Source organism: Montipora capricornis, chromosome 4 (assembly GCF_036669925.1).
Source record: "Montipora capricornis isolate CH-2021 chromosome 4, ASM3666992v2, whole genome shotgun sequence".
NCBI classification, from domain to species: domain Eukaryota; kingdom Metazoa; phylum Cnidaria; class Anthozoa; order Scleractinia; family Acroporidae; genus Montipora; species Montipora capricornis.
In genome coordinates, this window is record NC_090886.1 from 12,166,671 (window position 1) to 12,188,264 (window position 21,594).

General features: G+C 38.8%; 1 protein-coding gene across 1 annotated transcript; it reads right to left on the reverse strand.

The window, feature by feature from the left end:
• Positions 1-256: 256 nt before the first annotated feature.
• LOC138044466 (uncharacterized) lies at positions 257-9,182 on the reverse strand. The gene is made up of 3 exons (XM_068890971.1): positions 9,096-9,182; positions 4,860-5,042; positions 257-3,621 (listed from the first exon to the last, which is right to left on the reverse strand). The coding sequence occupies exons 2-3, from the start codon at positions 5,036-5,038 to the stop codon at positions 411-413; spliced, it is 3,390 nt and encodes a 1,129-aa protein (XP_068747072.1). The 5' UTR covers positions 5,039-5,042; positions 9,096-9,182; the 3' UTR covers positions 257-410.
• Positions 9,183-21,594: the final 12,412 nt, after the last annotated feature.

Genomic DNA, 21,594 nt, shown 5'->3' on the forward strand with positions numbered 1-21,594 from the left:
ACGTAAATCCATCTCAAGACATTTAACTCTATTCAGCTAAGTATAGTCTAAGCGTGACTAGGGAGTCACTTAACCGAAGGTACATAAAATAATTATTCTTATCCTTTGCATAAAGCTGGCTCAGAGGAACCCTTTTACATCGCTTTGGCAAAATCAAGACAAGTAAGACAATAAACAAACAGTCTTAGATCAACAAACTGAACGGGCATATAGTAGAAAGTCTAACAATTAAGGAGTAAATAAAGATAACCACATCTAAATTTATGCTTTTTACTTTATTTCACATCGAGTTTCTGATACAAGAAAGCATTTGTTATGAATCCATCTTTTTATCTAGAGGTAATAAGTAATATTCAACCCCGTTAACTAATCCCAAGGTTGGCCACACTCAACTACCAAGCACACTATGACTACTCACTTGGGTTCAGTTCGCAATAATACCCGTAATGCTGCGGGGTAGAGTCAGCACTACAAGCTGCAAATAGCCCCGACTCCTGATTGAAATATTTCCCCGCAGGACAAGCCGGGACGTCCGAATCCCTGTACGCATAGTGTTTATGCTTTTTGGTACTTTTGAAAGAGCGCTTTCTTCCCCGACTGGACCTTATATTAGCATCTTTTCTCTTTCTGCACAGTTGAAGCTTAGCTTGGAGATACAGCTTCGTTTGTTGAGCAGGTTTAGGGGCATTGTCGATTTTTTGGTCGAGTTTTATGATCCAAGCACTGTAGACTGAAGGATAAGCACCTAACTTATTGTTGAGTTCTCCCCTGCTCTGAACACAAATGCCTTTAGGTCCCGGGGAGCATACAAGGTATGGGTTTTTCTCTGAGTCGCAGTTACCTCTATAATTTTCTTTGTATTCAAAGACATATTGCGTTCGTGAGCGGGGCCGCAGTTCGTACTTGATTTGTCCTGGAGCGGCATAGATAGGAGCAGATCCAGTGGGGGTGATCTCCACCCGTAGATTGTTCCTCAACTCGTAGTTGTCATTGGTAATGGCATAGATCTCAAAGAGCTTGACAAAAAGGGCGCTGTCTTGATCATTAGAAGAGACCTCCCCGTTAAGCTTCAACCATTCAAAATTGGGAATTTGAAAAGTAACCGACTCGCCTGAATTCAACAGGTTGAGATTGATGCTATCGGCTTTGCCTGAATCACTGGTGGGAATTTTCAAGTCCACTTTGACAACATCGCAAGAAGGCGGGTTGTAACTTAATGCCTCGTCAATATGGTTGGTATCCATTGTGCGAAGAGCGTTAGTGCATTGGTAGGACTCTACCCCTGCATTGACATAGGTCACATAATTACAATACTGAGATAGAATGAGAAGAAGATGAAACTGAGATATTACATATGTGGATAAAGCCATTTGTTCGAGCGCGAGTTGGGCCTCTGCGGACTCTGCCAGTTGCCACTCCAAATCCTCGAAACCTTTAGTCAGACCGTTAGCTGCTTGCATTGACGTATGTGCCCGCAGCGTTGCCGTCAAACTGTCCATCAAATCGAATTGATAATCATAACGATTACTAAGGGTTTGGGCAAGTTGAGGTACAGCGATTTTGAGTTTAAAAAGATGATTTCCTACGAAAATATACGTTGCGGCAGCTATTGCCTCTTTTGTCTCAACGGAATCCACCAAAGTTTCCAAATTTTCGACTACTTCGTTCCACGCAGCGTCAAGCTCAGCGATTTGCGCCTCAGACACTTGTGGTGTGTAGTCGTTATAGCTCTTCAAAAAATCGTCTTGGATTGTTTTAAATTCATCGGCACTAGTTTCTTCCGCCTCGAGCTTATCAATGATTTTCTTTGTGTTTTCTAGATGAACTTGATTTTTTTGAAATCCTTCCGCGATTTTTTGGAAACTGTCATTGGCTTTCTTAATCTGCGGGTGAATTTTGCTGCCTTTTACCGCCTCGAGCGTTGCTTTGGCTGCGGCGTCGATTCGATCGGCCGTATCCGCGAAGCCGCCAAAGTCACCGCCCATGATCCCGATGACGGCCGAAATACCCGAACCAGCGGCTTTTAACCACATGAAAGTAGCACCAATTGTTTTGATTGCAGTGCCTTCTACTTGTAACTTAGAAGTATCATAATCTAGTTTTTGCTGCAGATCTGCTGCGGTCTTTTTAAATTCTTTCAATTTTCCGGTTATGAAAATTGTATCTGCCTTGGCAATTTCTCCGTCAAAACTGGAAACTTGTCTAAAATAATTGCGCAAACTTGTAAAACGATTGCCGATCGAGGCCTCGAAATATTTTTTTATCTCTCCCGTGAATTTTTCCAGCGAACTTTGTAGCTCGAGTTTGGTATTTTCTACTGCTCCTTTGATACTGGAAATTTGAAACTGCGTTAAACGAGTTTTATGATCGACGCTGACATCCAGGCTTTTTGTTCTTCGATCCTTAACACTATACTGGTCAAGAAACACCGCTAGGTTCTCCATAACAATCTTAAACCCACATTTCATGCTCTTACTAATCTTGTCAAAGTTTGGAGCGCATTCATCTCCGCTGGTCAGTCCCATTTGGTTCTCATTGGGAATTAAGTTAGCAATATCTTGAAGGCCAGTGAGGTCATTTTCTTGAATTTTGTCGTACATGATTTTCAGCAGCTCTTTTGCGGATTCGGCTCTTTTTAATGCATCCGTTTTGACATAGAAATTCCCTTTAGGTGTCAACAAAAGCCAGACTAAGACAACAGCTCGCATGCTCTGCGATCTACGTGACTGCCAGTTATCATAGTCTGGCCCTAGTGCACTTCCGAGGGCATCCATACGTGCAAAAGTCTCAGCCAAGTAACAGGTAAGCTGCTCAAAATCATTTTGATAAGTGTCAGCACAATCGCGTTTCATATTGGCATAAATAGAACCGAATTTACCAAAATGGTTCTTAATTCTGTTGCCATCCTGATTCAGGGCGTTATCATAAAGACTTTGGAACATTGTCATGAGGCGGTCACAAAGGGTCTTATTTCTGGCTTTGGATGCAATGTTCATGATTACAAAGACTTTGGGTTGGAGGAGATACAACATTGACAGCTCCTCCCTGTTTCTAGGGGGTGGATGGTTCATATCCCACGGTATATCCATATGATCTACCATTAACTCTGCCAATCTATCAAAGACTATAGCTAACTTACATTGCATTTTGGTGTCGTCCCTATTCATGCTTTCGCACTGTTCTCTCATAAAATCCATGATTCCGCTGGACTTATAGTGGTCAAAAACCAGTTGTAAGCTATTGATATTGTTCTTGTCGATATAGTAGAAGATTCGGTCGAACATATTGTTACCAAGTTCTTCGAGATCACTTTTGGCCCAATATAGGAGTCTGGGGTCATTCCATCGCATCTTCGTAATCCAGTTAATCTCTTCATCTCGAACATAACTCGGGTGGCGTCGCCCTGGTGCTTCAAACCAGCCGTACCAACGTTGATGAACGTACCCCGTCTTCATATCGTGACTGTCAACGGTTATCTTGGTGACCTCTTTGGCAGAACAGAGGAACTCTTTGGACCAACATCTGTAATCATCAGTCTTTTTTACTTTCTCGTACTCATCACAGCCTTTTTTTAAAAGGTCTTTAACCAATCTGTAATACACGGACCGGACATCATAATAACTGCAATAAAATTGAAACGTCAGTCAAAATCAGTGGGTGAACTATAGATAAGGTGCATACTATCGCAACTAATGGAATATAATTACACGGACAGACACACCTATGAATACGGCTTATCTATCGTAAGTGGCAGATAAATTTATCGTAGAAATGATGATGATCATCATCATCAACGACCATCTTTTATCTTCGTCATAGGATTATGTATCAGAGTCCGGAGCCTTCAGTGCTATCCTGGATAATGCATTGATGCGAGTAGTTCGTAGAATCGACGAGCTGCGCTTCAGCAATCTTGAGGCTAATGAGAATGGGACTGCCTTTAGGTGCACGAAGGTAAATTAAGATGAACTTTGTTCGGAATAGAAGGTGGAAGTCTAAAGAAATAATTGGGAAAGTCTAACGGGAAAGTGCTACTTCGACTTGTTAATATCGTATTTGGTAACATCCGCTTGGATGAATAAGGGCCACTTTTCTCAGTCAACGGTTAACGGAAGTCTGTTTCCAGTTGTCCAGCTTGCTACTAAGCCTTTCCCTTCAAGGAAATGTGCTGCCAAGGTAGGTGACCCAACTAAAGGAATTGAAACCAACCGTTGATGTTGGGTTCAGTTTTTGCGTTGCAGGTTGGCTGATAAAGCAGATTTATTAGCGCTGAGAGTAAAAGGAAAATTGTCAAAGCGGCGGACAACATGTGAACGGGGTGCTGCATATTAACTTTTGGGCCAGTATTGTGGGCTGGAATTATACTGGTCGAAAATCAGTAATAAAATTAATGGCGGCTTGTTTTCGATTGCCTTTGAAAAAACGCCTTATCAGGGGATGTTGAACTTGCAAATAGCCCATGTTTGATATTCTTAGACGCGAGCAAGGAACACTGGGTCGAGTGCATGATCCACTTACTGAGAAAATCTACTGGGGAAATAAAAGAGTTTTCTTCCGTGCTTTGACTTGTTTTTCTTTTTCTTTTTCTTTTTTTTTTTTTTAATTTTTACAAGAAATGCCATTTAGTTGTGCGATGGCGCTTTGTAAAAGCATATCGAACGTGGGTCACTTATTGATACTTATGACATATATATCAACAAAGAAAACTTAAAGTTGCAACAATAAAGTTAAGAAGCTTCAATAGCAATCCGTCTGAACATAGGGTCATATATAAGCTAATAAAACCGATTCGACGGTGAATAGTTTACCCATCGCGTGGTACAAATATCTGTTGTTCGATAGTTCGGTATGGGTACTACCTAGTATGGCCGTATCGGTCAATCCAGCTGTAGGCTTGTCCCATAACAGAATCATCCCAATATTCTCTGACGTTAGCTTCGTTTCTGCGCTGCTCACATCTAGGGTCCGTCGGATCCCAAACTACTTCTGAGAGACATGAACTCAGAAAAGGCAGTAAAAGGGCACACAGGAACAGCATCCTCCTGTGTAAGTAAAATAGAAGAATTTGAATGCGAAGATACTTACAGGAGCTACGTAATGATCAGGGAAGAACAAACCAAACAGGAACGAGGAGGGTAAAGGATGGATGTAATTGTTACCTCTGTTTTTAAGAAAAATGTTAATGTTAACACGAATTGATGAACACAAGTGAATAGTGATTTTCGCTCGTTCTGGTTGGTTAACTCGGAGGTGATTAGCAAAGTACTATTCACCTTCAAGCAGCCCAAAAGAAACAAAACGGCCTCCCGTTTCGGTTTCCGAGTAAACGCTAGTTATTCAGCTTGTGTGGTAGAGCGGTTTTCAATTCAGTGTCGAAAGTAATTAGCGAATTGCTTTGGTTTTACATTTACTTCACTCAGTGATTGGTTCAAAGTTCTCGCGCCACTTTTTCAACCAATCAGAAGTGAAACCAAAACCAATCGTGGCTTGCGCGTGCACATTTTCCCGCACTTTGTGTCGGCTACGTGTAATTACTTCCAGTCTTGATTGGTTTACTGGATTGTCTCCGTCCTTTTTGATTGGCCAAAGTTATTACTTTGGTTTTGGTTTTACGACACTCAATTGAAACTCGCTCTATATACTTAAACAATTATTCCTCAGTGTCGATGTAAGCGGTGTTGAATAATTGTTAATTGCTAAACGACTAACTTGAAACATTTAGGCTAAATATTTAAGATCCACAAACTGTGACGTAGCTCCTTCAACCTGTGTTCATCCCTGAGTAGGAGGAGGCGGACAAAGACAGGCTAACACCACGAAAGCTCTGATGTATTTTGTTTAGAATATTTTAAAAGGAAACATCATGTTGACGTTTTGTGAACGAAGTTGACGCGGTCTCCGTCAGATTCATATTCGCAACCAACTTTGCCGACGGAAGAATTTCAATCTCAGTGTAACCGGAACGAGTTAGTCAGTGTAAGCCGTGTGCAAGTGTTTTACCAACACATGTAGTCGGGTGAATCTCGATTATGTTTCTCATTATAGTGAAATGTCAATTTATCCCAATGCGAAAAGTCGTATTTTTTGTCAGGTATGGAGAATGATATTATCTGCTAAGATTCGGATAGTTTTCTACAGTCTTCAGAAATCTTCTGAAAATGGCTGCTTGCAAAACGAATTGGTTCAGTATTTCGCGGCTTACTGAACCCCAAAAGGAGAACAATCTGGGTGTTTCATCAAGTTTCAAGAGTGGATCCAGCTTTATTTGACCCGAAAAAGATACGTGTTTAAAGACGACCGATGAATGGCAGTTGACAAGACAAAATCCGTGATTTGCATCCGTAAACGAGACAACGGAACTCCCTGCCCGTTTCTCTGGATTTCTAGTTTCGTCTTTTTGGAAGTCAGAAAATAGGAAATCTATCTAATTATAACATTATTCCAATATCCATTTTAAAAGAAAATTATGGAAATATTTAGTCGTTCATGTCAGTCCATTGCAGGGTTACCCCCGGCATTTTCGCTGTTACCCATTTATACACCTGGGTGGAGAGAGGCACCGTGAGAGTAAAGTGCCTTGCCCAAGAACACAACACAATGTCCCCGAGCGCACTAGTTATAATAATTTTAAAACTTGAATATTTTTGGGTTAAGAGGAGAGATTTCAGGAAGAGAAAACACTGTTGAGTTCGTATAAAGAGCACTTGAGATAACATTATATGGGACTTGATTCTGAGATACTGCACACTTCTTGGTCACGAAGGATAAGCTAATTAATGACAGTAAAAGGAAGAAGTGTGTAGAAATTTGCGGCGGACAGGCTTAACTTGCCATTGATTCGCAATATGAAAAGTGTCCAAATTTTGGACAAGAATCACAGCAATAGTACGGTAAAAAAAATGGACCCTCTCATGAAGGAGAAACTTGAAGCCTTTGTACGCTTTCCTTGAAAGCCCTCTACTCTCTAGTCGATTTATTCAGTCTTCAGGGTAATTAGTTTAAGCAGCCAGGAAGTCAAAATTATTCTACGTTTCTTAAATTGTCTTCACCTCTGCTTTCTGTTCATAACGAAGCAAAGTTTACGCAGCCAGAAAAACATGTCGTTCCCATCTAACGACATCACTTTTAAGTCCCGCCGAACTCATGCATAATGAAGTGTTTGCAATTCTACACACGCTAAAATGTTATTCACGGTGACATATATCTGCTTGAATACAGAAAACCAACTGAAAAAGTCCTTTGATTGGACTATCCCTTGGGAATATGCACAGAGCCCTAAGGCACTGGAACTGTCCCATGGCTTTTTGACTTTTTGGTCACAGCAACCTGGGTAAACGTGATCTGCCTACTATAATTTTCCCTTGATAAAAATAGTTTAATTTGCCTCGGTGAGTTTACACTTTCCAGGGGAACTCAAGCGAGTAAATTTCCCTACATGGCGAAAGGCCACTGGGAACCAATGGTTTTCGAAACTCCTTGGCATTTTTTCCTTGACCGATCACATACACGGTGAAAACTACCCCTGGGTCTTGAAGGTTGGGTAATTAATAAACCAACACGAACAAATGACAGAAAATTGCAGTTCGTTAATAAACCCGGCCCGGGTTCACTGGGAAAACGTTTAAATAAACGCTGGAGGCGTTGAATCCAGAAAATACGACGGTACTGCGGTTTTCAAAGTGGTAAAACTGGTACCCGCTCAATCTTTCAACCTGAAAAAATCTTTATTAACTAATAACTTATTCATCTATATTTTGTTTCTTCTTTTCAATTTAATTTCATTTGTTTCTCAAAAGTTCAAACTTGTTGTTTCTTCCGAATGCTTCGATAACAGTCGGGGGTAATTAGCTCTTGAGCAAGCAGCCCAGTCATGCGAGAACTAAGCACGTCACAACTTCTGTGCCAAGGATCAGGCTAACTGGATTCGTCATTGAAAAAAGTAAAACACGATCTTCAGCAGCAGGGATTTATTCTTCCTTTATAGTTGATAACTGTAAATCCTGATGTACTCCTGATGTTGCTTCAGATATGACCAAGAGGTTATTAATTTTCCAAGGTCAACTCTGTTTCCCATCACCCTGCTAGCAGAGCCTTTCTCTTGCTTGCTCGATTTTGGCGTTCTCGAGAAAGGCTCTGCATGAATCGAGTAAGATCTTTATTGAATATGCGCTGCATGTTGCCATGATATAGTCTCGAACCCAAGCCTAATATGCCAGATCTCGCGGCCATCTTGGTTTTTCATGGTACAGCGGGCTCAATTATAACCATCGGTTTTGTCACTAAACGGACGCTCGCACTGGAAAAACCGGTTTGACGAGAGAAAACAAAATTGACTAGTCCAGACGTTCGGGCTGCGGCGGCTTCAAAGAGTTGACGCGATTCGGGCAGAGCCTACTTTTCTCCTCCTCAGTAAAGAAAAAGACAAAAGGAGGCTCTACTCGCAGGGTGGTTTCCCATATGTACAACGGTTCTCGGCTTCGTTTACACGGCTTCCTTTGTCTAAGATTACACCGTGGCGAAAGCCAGGTGCTAAAACAAAAGATCAACATTCTATATTCGAGGTACATATGAACAGTTACTCTGACTTTACCTGCTAAGAGTTAGTGTTCGGAATTCAAACAATTTTCGAGGTAATGAACACGATGTCCGCGAAGACTGACTCTTTTTGGAAGATACCGAAATTAAAAGTTAATTGCGGGAGGACGCAACGAGTTAGCTTGTTTGAAGAACAAAGGACAAGTTAAGTTGTTAGTCAAAACAAAAGATTTGCTTAGTTGTTTGTACATTCGAAAACTTATTTTCGCGTACGGAACAAACTAATCAACAGCGCAATTGAAAATGTTTTGTCCTTCACTTTAAGTTAGAATAAACTCCAATATCATGAGATAGATCATGAGATAGATCCCTTCTTGATAAAAAAAAAACCAACTGTATGCACAATTAAAATTTTCACGAGAGAATTCCCTCAATTTCCTGCCTGGATATTGTATTAACACCTTTTAAAGTGTACATGCATGCCGGCTGGCCTTGGAATCACGAATAGCAAAGAGATTTTTAACCTGGAAGGAAAACAGAAAAATTGGGAATGTACTCACAAAAATGCAATCCCGTGTGCTTCAGATTAGACGGCCTTGGAGGGGTGATGGAGTGCAATTTAAATTAAGGAAACTTATTGCGCTTTTTGAAGAAATAGAAACTGGTACCATAATTTCGAAGCACTGACCCTTTTAAAATATCAATTTTACATTACCGCATATTACACGGTACTCTACCTTGATATCGTCATAAATACAAACATTTTTATCACGTTAGAAACCAAACTAGAGGCAATAATGGCTTTTGTTCACTAAGGTTTCCAAGTGCCAAATTGATCTTTCTAAATTTGCAATTTTCCACTTCACTTAAACATTTTTAGTGGATTTGATGATATACTAGGTTGCAGTCATGAAGACTTTGTCGAAGATGTTTGTCCCGGGTTCACTGGGAAAACGTTAAAATAAACGCTGGAGGCGTTGAATCCAGAACATACGTCGGTACTGCGGTTTTCAAAGTGGTAAAACTGGTACCCGCTCAATCTTTCAACCTGAAAAAATCTTTATTAACGAATAACTTATTCATCTATATTTTGTTTTTTCTTTTCAATTTAATTTCAATTGTTTCTCAAAAGTTCAAACTTGTTGTTTTTTTCCGTATGCTTCGATAACAGTCGGGGGGAATTAGCTCTTGAACAAGCAGCCCAGTCATGCGAGAACGAAGCACGTCACAACTTCTGTACCAAGGATCAGGCTAACTGGATTCGTCATTGAAGAAAGTAAAACACGATCTTCAGCATTAGGGATTTATTCTTCCTTTATAGTTGATAACTGTAAATCCTGATGTACTCCCGATGTTGCTTCCGATATGACCATGAGGTTATTAATTTTCCAAGTCTACTCTGTTTCCCATATGTACAACGGTTCTCTTCGTTTACACGGCTTCCTTTGTCTTAGATTACACCGTGGCGAAAGCCAGGTGCTAAAACAAAAGATGAACATTCTATATTCGAGGTACATATGAACAGTTACTCTGACTTTACCTGCTAAGAGTTAGTGTTCGGAATTCAAACAATTTTCGAGGTAATGAACACGATGTCCGCGAAGACTGACTCTTTTTGGAAGATACCGAAATTAAAAGTTAATTGCGGGAGGACGTAACGAGTTAGCTTGTTTGAAGAACAAAGGACAAGTTAAGTTGTTAGTCAAAACAAAAGATTTTTTTAGTTGTTTGTACATTCGAAAACTTATTTTCGCGTACGGAACAAACTATTCAACAGCGCAATTTGTTTTGTCCTCAACTTTAAGTTAGAATAAACCCCAAGATCTTGAGATAATCGATAGATCCCTCTTGATAAAATAAACCAACTGTATGCACAATCAAAAATTTCACGAGAGAATTCCCTCAACTTCCTGCCTGGATATTGCATTAACACCTTCTAAAGCATCACGATGCATGCTGGCTGGCCTTGGAATCACGAATAGCTAAGAGATTTTTAACCTGGAAGGAAAAAAGGAAAATTGGGAATGTACTCACAAAAATGCAATCCCGTGTGCTTCAGATTAGACGGCCTTGGAGGGGTGTTGGGGTGCAATTTAAATTAAGGAAACGTACTGCGCTTTTTCAAGAAATAGAAACTGGTACCATAATTTTGAACCACTGACTTTTTTAAAATATCAATTTTACATTACCGCATATTACACGGTAGTTTAGCTTGATATCGTCACCAGATGAAAATAAATACAAACATTTTTATCACTTTAGAAACCAAACTAGAGGCAATACTGGCTTTTATTCACTCGGGTTTCCAAGTGCCAAATGGATCATTTCTAGTTTTTAATTTACCACTTCACTGCCATTGCTCACAAATTCATTTACGTTGTATTAAATAACTGCACAGCTTTGAGTTCGTAAACCTCACTACTTGCATGTATTTCTTCGTTTTTAGTGGATGGTACTTCTAATAACACGGGATGACTTTTACCGTACGAGGTTTTTGATGACATTTTGATGAAAGCAATTTGACAGATGTAGGGACATTGAAAAATGATGACAATGAAACATATTTTTAGTGGGATTTGATGATATACTAGGTTGCAGTTATGAAGACTTTGTCCAAGATTTTCCATTTGATCCTGATGTTTACCAGAATGATAGACTTTTTATAATTTACAACTGTTTCTCAAGATATATGGCATCAATTTGTTCATAATGCAGCTTACTTTTAGAGTGACAACAAATTTGAAACCGAAGTCAACCTGTTCGGCAATAGACCTTATTCACGATAGCCGCCATATTGGATTTGCCTTTATCATGCAAATTAACTACACATTTCTGAGGGGGCAAACAACACAAGTTCGAGAGATTATCACGAACATCTTAGCCACACAGATGATTTGTTTCACGTTCATCAAATGTTTATCACCTAAGTAGTAAAATAGAATGCTTACACAAGTTACTTCGATGTTTTTTTAGTGAAAAATGAGCAGATAACAAAGTAGAAAGTCAAAATGTCGTAGGCAATCTAAAGATATAAAATTATTATAAAAGGTACTTAATTCTAAATTCTAAAATGCACTTTTAGCAATGTTAATTCAATATTTCGACGAGCCGATTTTCCGCAATTTGCCTTTCTTCCAGTGTTTGGCCCCCAGCATAACACATGGCTAATTTGCATGACAATTTGAAAACCAACATGGCGGCTATCGTGAATAGGGGCTATTAGCCAGTATCAAAAATACCATAATACTCTGTTTGTCCCTCAAAAAAATTTGCGTAAGCATTGTTTTCATTTTCTCTTGGGACTTACACAGGCGACCCGAACACAATGTGAATGCTCGCTCAACGTAACGATTTGTAGAATATGGGAAACATGTATTGCAGAAAACTGCGGTGAAAATAAATAAAATAAACTTGCTTTAATTTACTTCACCTTGTATCCTTGTGTCGATTGTTTAAAGATCCACTAAACGCCATTCGCGTTACATTCGTGGTCTTGAACTGCAGGGTTCCAGTTAATATTTTCAAGTGGGGGGTCATTGAGACCATTTGAGGGTCACCCACATGTCGCGCCAGCAGAGGCCCTTTGGCTCACACGTTCACACCTTTAATTATTTTGTAATATCCTTTCCCATTTTGAGGTCTTTTAGTTTTTTAAGCTTTGGTAATAAATTCAGTTTAAAGATAACAAACACACTCTTGAGTAAAGGTGCACGTGATCACCTTGTGTCAACTGAATGAACTACGGGAAAGAATATTAATCGTTCGTTGTTTTCAGAGTAAAACAACGTACTTTTTAGCCAAGAAACTTCCGTCTTTGGTTTTTTTAATTTTGTTGTAATATTTAACTGAATATTTACATTTCATGTGTCGGGTCAGGAAGCCTTCTTTGTTGGGTTCCTGAGAAACGTATCTATTGTGACTTCAGGGTGAACTATTTACACAATCGCGAGGTTGAGCGGCCATGTAATTGAGAATCTGAACACCTGGGTTTACCTCGGTGTAAAAACCTGTGAAAATTTTTCTTTGTGTTGTTAGCTCGTGGAAGGGTTACGTTATTGTTTGATGTTTTTTTTTGCCTCTTTTGTTTTCCTTTGTGTTACGTCATCTGCGAGTTTCACAGGTTTTTACCCCGAGGATGAGCCGAACATCTATGAGATACAAAAAAAAGACTTGCGAATTATCGCAAATCACAATGCTGACAAGCACAATAGCAGAAGAAATGGTTAATAAATATGAAGTTTGTTACTATCTGAATGTTTTTTTGGTAGAGTAAAGGGATATTTGTCACGCAAATGATATATGTGAGTGACACTCAAAATTCGCAAAAAGCGTGAGTTATGTAAACAATCTTCGCACTAGTAAGTGGTTAGCAATAAATTGGATTAACCAGGATGTTAAAGAAATATTGTTGCCTTACTAAATAAACTTCATTTTACACTACAATGACAAAATCATTTGTCAGAGAAATAAAATTCCAGTCTCCTAGCGGATCACATTTCAACGCACTTATGCAAATTTGTTAACTCATTTTCACCGCGTCCTGATCTGATTCCTGCGAATTTTTTTTTTCTTTCAAATATCAGCAAAAATATTATTTCTCGTCAAGAGTTCCATCTTTTATGTTCAAATAACCGCTGCAAATAAAGATTTTTGAACGATTTATCCGAATTCCGTAGATATTTTTTTCATAATTTAATATTCTGTCATCGTTTTGGAAATAGCAGCTACTTTACGTCACGCACACGTCATGCACGACGAAGGTAAACACGATGCTAAAGGCGCAAACATCTTCCACAAGAATGGAACGTGGAAGCGAGTGGTATCATGGGATAGCTGTGGTATCATGGGGTAGCTGTTTTGGAAATAGCAGCTACTTTACGTCACGCACACGTCATGCACGCGTGGTATCATGGGATAGCTGTGGACCCAGGGCTTCTCGGAAATGTCACGCAATGACGTGACAGTGCGAATATACCATCGCTTTGAGAACTTCGCAGCGATTTTACTCTCTTGAATGCTCAAGGACCCCTATTTTTCTTTCCGTCGATCACTTCCTTTTCTGATTTTGTCCATTTTAACAAAAAAACAAAAAAAATATGTGCGTGAGAAGTTACAAATATTTCTCCTTTTATGTTTTCGTGCGACCGAAATTTTCTTTCTTAGACTAATATGTATCGTTTTTCAAGGTCTATTTCACCTGAGAAAAAGACATCAGCTGCAAAGGTTAATTTAGTTATATTAGTTATGTTGAATTGAGTACGTTTACCTGATTGAGTACGTTTACCCGATCTAAATTTCACTAAGGTAGCTTTTTGATTGCTGACAGTTGTAAGCTAAGATCGTCTTAAAATAACGCAATCTTCTAAAAGCGCACCTCATGATCTCGAAAACGAGCACGGTGACCCCCCATTTTTTTTTTTGCTTTTTTGGCAAAAGTAGATCATTACCTTTCTGCGTGGCAAGTTTAAAAAAAATCTGTACGTGGGAACATTTTGGGCGCGAACGTCCTTAAATCTTGTCCCATTTACAATAAAATATCGATGTTGGGAAGTTTTGCCCAACAGTGACTGATAGCCATTCCCCTAACAATCAGGAATGAGTCAACCAAGCGTTTATTAAAACAAGCACTGCATCCCCATTATGTTGCTCAGTACTGAAAATATTTCCGCTTGTCTGCTATTGTTATTTATTTAACGTATCTGCTTTTCTTTATTTGTACTTTGTTACAATTTGGTGCATAATTATGTATTATATGGGTATGTATCGCGTGTTTGTATCTGTGCTCTGACTGACTTAAAATTTTCATTTAATGTAAAAAATGCATCTAATTTTTTCTTTGTTGTGGTTCTTATTTTGAATATGTATATGTAATGCTTTTGAGTGGAGAAAATCAAATGAAATCAAATCGAATCAAATGTTATTAGAACATCCTTGGAACAAAGCTGGAGATTTTCGGACACCAATTTTATGCCCAAATATGGACAAAGAGCTACGTTACATCCAAATAAGGAAATCTTTTAACTCAAAAGACCCCAGTTCTGCACCAGAATTAAACACTTCAACGTCACGAGCTTCTGCTCCTACATATATCCCTTCCTTAATCCAACTCTTCACTTCGATTCTGTATGGCGGCGCTTGAGAATGTCCAGGTTGCGACCATTTGTGGTTTGAAAATGTCTGAGCATTCCTAAGGTATCGTTAGCTCTAGTTTTATTCCTTATCCGTCATCTGGTACGATTTACATGGCGATGAGCCAGTGGCAAGCTAGCGAAGATGCGTACATCTAAGTCTTTTTGTAAACACTGTTGTAAAAACACAACAACATAAACACCGAGAAACAGAACTAAGCTGATTAAAACGACGGCAACGGCACACAAACACACAGAAAGGGGAACTCCGGGCTCCCCAGTCAGCGTACCGAGAACGTAGAACTCAACAGCGAGAAATTTGATCGACTTTTAAATCGTGCGGTCTTCCTGGAATATTAATTTGCCTGTCATCTTTAACTTGTTATACGATCGATCTATCGCCCTTTTCCGTTGAACACCCATAAAAGTTTCGTTATCCGTCCTATCAGAGCAGTGTTAACATGAGTGTCGTAAGTAATCACGCGATTGCTTTGGTTTTGGTTTCTGTCTGCTTGATGATTGGATCAAAAAACTTGCACGAGGCAATCTGTGTTAAAACCAGGACCAATTACCACCTCAATTGCATGCCCACGTTTTACCACCCTTGGCGCCGGTTGCGCTTACTTGCTTTGCGTTCTGATTGGCTATTAAAACCAAAACGTGAATTATTTCGATTTGTGGTTGGCTGAAGGGTTTATTTGCGTCAGCACGTGATTAGCCCTGTCATTACTTTGGTTTTGGTTTTACAACACTCAAGTGAGTTTGTAGTCCGTTTTGTAGTGACCTCATATATGCTTCACGAGTCAACTTTGATCCCAGGGTCCTCTTACTTTTAACCTTATGACGCAAGATGGCAAGGAAAGGTCTTTGTGCCACCAGAAACTCGAGATTATGTTGCTTTCTGTCGAACGCAGTAAAATTCTCTCGAAAATGGAAGCAAAGAAAGTGTTTCCTGTAAGTTACTTCGTTTCTGATGTTCGATATAATGTCATAACTGTATGGTTATCTGTGATCCTGTAACAACATCTCGACATTTGCGATGTCTTCTTTTGTATACATTAATGGCACTTTTTTTCTGGAAATCAAAACTTATTTTCTCTCTTTATTCCTGCCATTCCTAGCTCATTCCTTGTATGTTTGGCGTTTCAAGTTTTGCGATTACTGTAAAATCTTGAGATGACCTGTTGCATGTACTTTACATGTTTCCCGATCGTGGTCTTGATTTCGTTTTCTTAGCTTCACCGTGCTGTGCATGCCACCTTTTTGGCCACTTTTGAAAACAATTCTAAGTGTGGAAAAAATAACCGCACATACATATCATTACTTACATGCATGCGGCCAACAAACTCACCTATTTCACTACGAACACCAGTTCCAAGCTTTTGCGACACCATCGAAACATGAAGATGGCATTCGACTTGCAGTCTCCTTTCTTAGCCCAATCACTGCAGCCTCCATAGATATCTCCACAAGCTGGAAAGAAAATAATCAGTTTGCCCCGATTTTTTGCTTCAGCATCTCAGTCTCCTTGTTGATGAAGTCTTAACGCTCTATATCATGACAACACAATAACTGTTACACGGTTTTTGAACTTTGCAACGCCACGAAATCCGAGAATGTTTTCCTTTTTCAACTAAGTGTTTCTTGGCTGACCAAAACTGTTTTTGTATAACCTGTACTGGGACCATAAATTATTTGTATGGTGAAAGTGGGAGGGGGGTAATTCTTAGCGTACTATATAAATAGCCGGACGTCTTTTAGTGATGTCTGTTCTGCACAATTTAGATCAGTGCAGCTCAGAGACAAGTGCAGGGCAGTTTTGGTTTAAGGAACTTTTTGTACCGAAAGTGTGTGTTGCCTTTAAGGCCCGGCCAAACGGATCCAACATGTTGATGCAACATCATCCAACATTGTTGAATCCAACATGTTGCACGATGTTGCATGATGTTGGATGATGTTGAACGAAGTTTGATTTCCATCAAACATCGTCTTCAACATCATCCAACATTTCTTTGGTTCTCAGGTGTGAACAAAAATGTTGCATTCGTTTGGCCACCGTGTTCAACATTGTTGAACACGCGCATGCCCACTAAGCTGACTTGCGGGCATCTGTATCCATGGCAATTATTGACTGTTTATAGTTGCTTCGGCATTGCCGCGTGGTTGTAAAAATACGGTATGGCGAATGAGGAAAGTTTCCATTCACTCGGCGAAGATCGCACTAGCGATCTCTCGGCAAATAGAAAAAGGAAAAGACAAGCAACTGTTGAAAACGGGAGATCGGGAAAATCGAGAAGATGGTGTGACGCGGAGGTCGATAGACTTATCGAACTGCTAGAAGAAACTACTGCTGAGAAAATCAACACCAAGAAACTAAAAACATTACTTTCGAGACCAACTATTTTCTTGGAAGAAAACGTATCACACAGCAGTATAGAGATTCAAATGTAAAGCCTCTTAAGGCAAAAACCATTGCTAAATGAATACTACAGGAGCCGTCTAAAAGAGGCATCCATTCAAATATGTACTCAAGAGAGCAAAATAAGTTATGACAAAGGCAACAGAAACCAGACCACGTACAAGAGAGTCGTGTAGGCCTGTCAACTCTTTTTAATACCCAGACCGCTTGATTCCAAGCGTAGAATCCAACATGTTGCGTTCGTTTAGGCCACCTCGTTGAACACTGTGCAACATCATCCAACAATGTTGGATTCAACAATGTTGGATGATGTTGGATCCGTTTGGCCGGGCCTTTAAAGTAACATTTTCATCACGACCTTGATAGTACGGACGCTTCTCTAGTAGAACAGTTTGTTCCGTCCCCTCGGTGTCCGTGTTTCGTAGTAACGGTGAGTAAACTTACCCCGGCAAGCATCGCAGGTCACTGGGCATTCATCAATCGTAACGTAGTCTTCGCATCCTGTTCCGATTCTTCCTCCAGCCCTACGTAAGCATCTTTCTGTGCCTAAGCGGTCGTAACATGCGAATCCGCGACGTTTGTCTGTATAGAAGAAGGAAAGCGGAAATAGATCGGAGAAATGAAAAATACTTCAGCTCGCCTTATTTCGGAATACCAAACAGCCCGCAAAAGCTTATTAAAAATTTGTGTATGATAGAGTAAGGGGAGATTGGTTGGATATTTGAAATGGATAAGAAATAAAAAAGTCTAGGTGGTAGTGGCAGGAAAAAATTCACGCATCTCGGTGTATGAATTGTTTGGGGTGAATTAACATTATGGAATCTCATGATGATATTATACCACATCTTCCCTTATGCGCAACTTCTATAAAACCTGACATACTATATATACTGATAAACTGAATACTCATATTTATAACATCGCTAGCAAAGCTCCGTGATCTAATTGAGGAAGACACTGAATTACAGTTAAAGACGCAAAATTGGTTGATGGGAGCAGTTCACAAAGGAAAACCAATTCAAGTTTTCGAATTGCTAAAATTTACGTTAGTATCGCTGTTAAAAAATGGAACTCAAATACATGAGGTGATCGCATGTTTACAAATGAGTTATTGGATTGCTTGTATGCCTATGTAACAGAAAGCAGAGACAAAATTATGAAAGCCGGTTAAGAAGGAAGCCATTGATGATATTGGAAAAACAGAGGAAAGCATACTGGAAAGCGGAAAACAAAACTTGGGAAACAAAAACCTGCGTAGCGTATTCTTCTAGAATGACTGACCAACAAATTTGGAATTGGTTGAGAAAAGGAGATTTGAGGAAAAAAACGGAGGGCGTTATTATGACAGCACAAGACCAAGCCATCAGAACAAGGCTGATTAAACACCAGAACGACAGAGACAACAGCTCCTCCTTGTGCAGGCTTTGATGAGTGAGACGAGAAAGTAGCCCATTTAGTGTGTCTAAATTGGTCTAAATTTCAGAGATTATTTTGAACTGTGCAGAAGCACTAAGACGAGATCCAACCATCAATATAAGATACAAATTAAACTCACAAAATTAAACTGTTATAAATATTCCTTCTTTGTTAAGGTAATCAAGCTTTGGAACGATCTTCCATGTAATGTAATAAATTGCAATGATAGTCCAAATATTAACAAGTTTAAACTAAGATTAAAAAATCACATGAATATTTATTGAATGGACATTCTTTAATTTTTTATTGATGTTTTCGGTGATTTATTTTATCTATTTTATTCTTATTTTTATTTTTATAAATTGGCTTTTATATAATTGTTTAATTTGATAGCTATATTTATATATTTCTGTTGATTCCTAATCATTTAGGAGATCCTTGACATATTGGGTTAACCTCTGGGTTTCCTTTTTCTAAACTTATAGCGCTTTTTGTTACAGTACTTGTAATGTTTAGAATAAAATATTGTGTGTGAATGCAACAACCTCGCTCAGACACATCGTTAAAAGAACGGTCAGTACAAAATGCGGACTGAGAACAAGATCGTTTTCACATGATGTCATGGCAGCCATTTTGGTGAACCTAAACAATCTTCGGGGAATTGAAGTTCATTTTTTTGCAAATATTTCCTATTGCTTCAGTAGATCGATATTTAAGCCCCACTTAAAATAGTTAAAATTAACAGAATGTCTGATAAACCTTGGATAAGCTCTGGTCTAAACAAATCAATCAAGGTGCGTGATAAACTTTATAAACAAAGGCTTATGACTAAAGACATATTATTTCTTAATAAATACAAAGTTTATCGCAATAACTGATTGCCGCCATAAAGAAGCTTTATCGTGCATCGTACTATAAGGAAGTATTAGTCCGTTCAACCAATTCTAAACAAATGTGGGATAATATTAATCTTATTATTATACATTGGTTTCACCAGCTCGATTTTGATTGGCTATAGGCACGCAGCTAATTCTTGCTTGCTTTGTTTTTCTTACGTCATACCTACAGACAATAGATTTAATATATGCTGAAATAGAATTGACGTCATACCTAAAGACAATAGTTTTATGCATGCAGAAGTGACGTCACCTAACACACTAACCAGTAGTTTGATCAGTTTTGTCATGGCGGAGCTCAGCTCAAAACAATTATTGGATTCAGTTTTCGCATGATAGCGATAATTATCATGGCCTCAGTTTGTGTTATTCGCCTCAGCCTTCAGCTTCGGCAGATAACACAAACTTGGGCCTTGCTAATTATCGCTATCATGCTCAACCTAATCTAATAATTGTTAATTATTAATAAAAGAGGCCTTCGTCAAACATATCTAATTTAGAAGTCAATGGTAAAAATTACTAGCAACCATCCACTATATCCAATGTTATTAATAAGTATTTCTGTGATATACCTGGCAATTTGGGATCAAAACTCCCTAAGAAAGGCAATCAATTTAAGTCTTATTTGACGCCCAAGGCATCGATTTTCAAGTTTTACACTCACGGTTTCAGAAATTGAGGTATTCTTTTATTAGGAGAACTTGATACAACGAAATCACCTGGCGTTGATAAAATTCGTTCATTGTTACTCTCTTTGGCTGCAAAAGAAATTTATCAACCTTTGACATTCATCGAAAACTTGTCTTCTAAACAAGGTACTTTCCCTGAGAGCTTGAAGATTGCAAACGTTATTCCTTAAGCAAGGATCTCGTGCATCCTGTAACAATTACAGACCTATTTCGGTTCTTTCTGATCTTAGTAACATATTTAAAAAGTGTATTATTATTGCCCTTGATCAAAATAATTATGCCCTAACTTTATTTCTAGACCTTAGTAAGGCCTTTGATACTGTTAATCATTCGATTTTGTTATCAAAGCTCAAGCACTATGGAATTGATGGAGTTGAAAATTAATGGTTTAGATCCTACCTTCAAAAAAGAAAGCAAAAGGTTTATGTCAATGGTGTTTGTTCTGGTCTTTTATTGATTAAGTCAGTTGTACTTCAGGGTTCGATACTAGAGCCTATCCCATCTGTAATTGGACGATACGTTTGGAATAGCACCCCGTTTTCAATCAGAAGTAAGACTACTAAGCGTTCTTTTCATTGGCATTTTATCATCATTACCTTGCTCAGTACTGAAAACATAATAACTCCTTTGTTAGATATTTTTGTATATTCCTATAATCCTGCTTATCTTTGTCATTTTTATTTGTGTTTGTACGTGGTTTTTGCGTAATATTTATCTATACTCTCGTAGACTACCATTTATTAAGTAAAAAAGGGCATCTAATTAGTTTCCTATATTTTGCCCTTTCTCTGCTTTTTCTCTGTACATTTATTTTAGTTTACCAACTTGTAATATAAAAACTGTACGAGTGGAGATAACTAATTTAAAAACGAAGATCGATATGGCCGCTGGTCACGTGAGTGAGAATGGTCCAATGACACGATCTTTCCAATATCCGGGTCAAAAGCAATGCTATAAATGCTGAAAACTTGGCACATTCGGCTTGTAGCCAAACGCTGTGTTTTTACGCGAAAATTAACTCCATGAAGGAGTCCTTTAAAAGACCGGAGTTTACAAAAACTGCCTTACGGCTTGAAAGCAAAACCTCGAAATGGAATGGGAAAGTTATTTAAAACAGTGACAGATTTCCTGCACTTGTTGGTGGATGGTGCGTGACATTTTCAGAATGTTTACTTCTTCAGAATGTTTACTTCTGGAGCTCAGCTCCAGCACATTAACAACAAAATAACAAAAAACATTGGAATTTTATTTAAGCTTAGGCATTACATGCCTATCAGTACACTTAAACAACTGTATTATACTCTCATATATCCGTATTTGACGTATGGAATAATGAGCTGGGGTACCGCATACCAAACTAAGTTACATAAAATCAAAATAAATCAAAATAACTGTATTCGTGGCATCTTTTTGCAAACAAAAGAGAAAGTCCCACACCGTACTGTAGACTATTAGAAATTTTAAAGTTAGAGAATATTTTAAAATTAAAAATTGGCGCTCTTGTGCATAAA

Bases quoted from the DNA above. Each gene is read 5' to 3' on its own strand.
- LOC138044466 (XM_068890971.1), bottom strand. From the start codon at position 5,038: ATGCTGTTCCTGTGTGCCCTTTTACTGCCTTTTCTGAGTTCATGTCTC. The intron at 3,622-4,859 runs GTAGTACCCATA...ATTTTATTGCAG, and splicing joins GACCGATACGGCCATACTAG to TTATTATGATGTCCGGTCCG.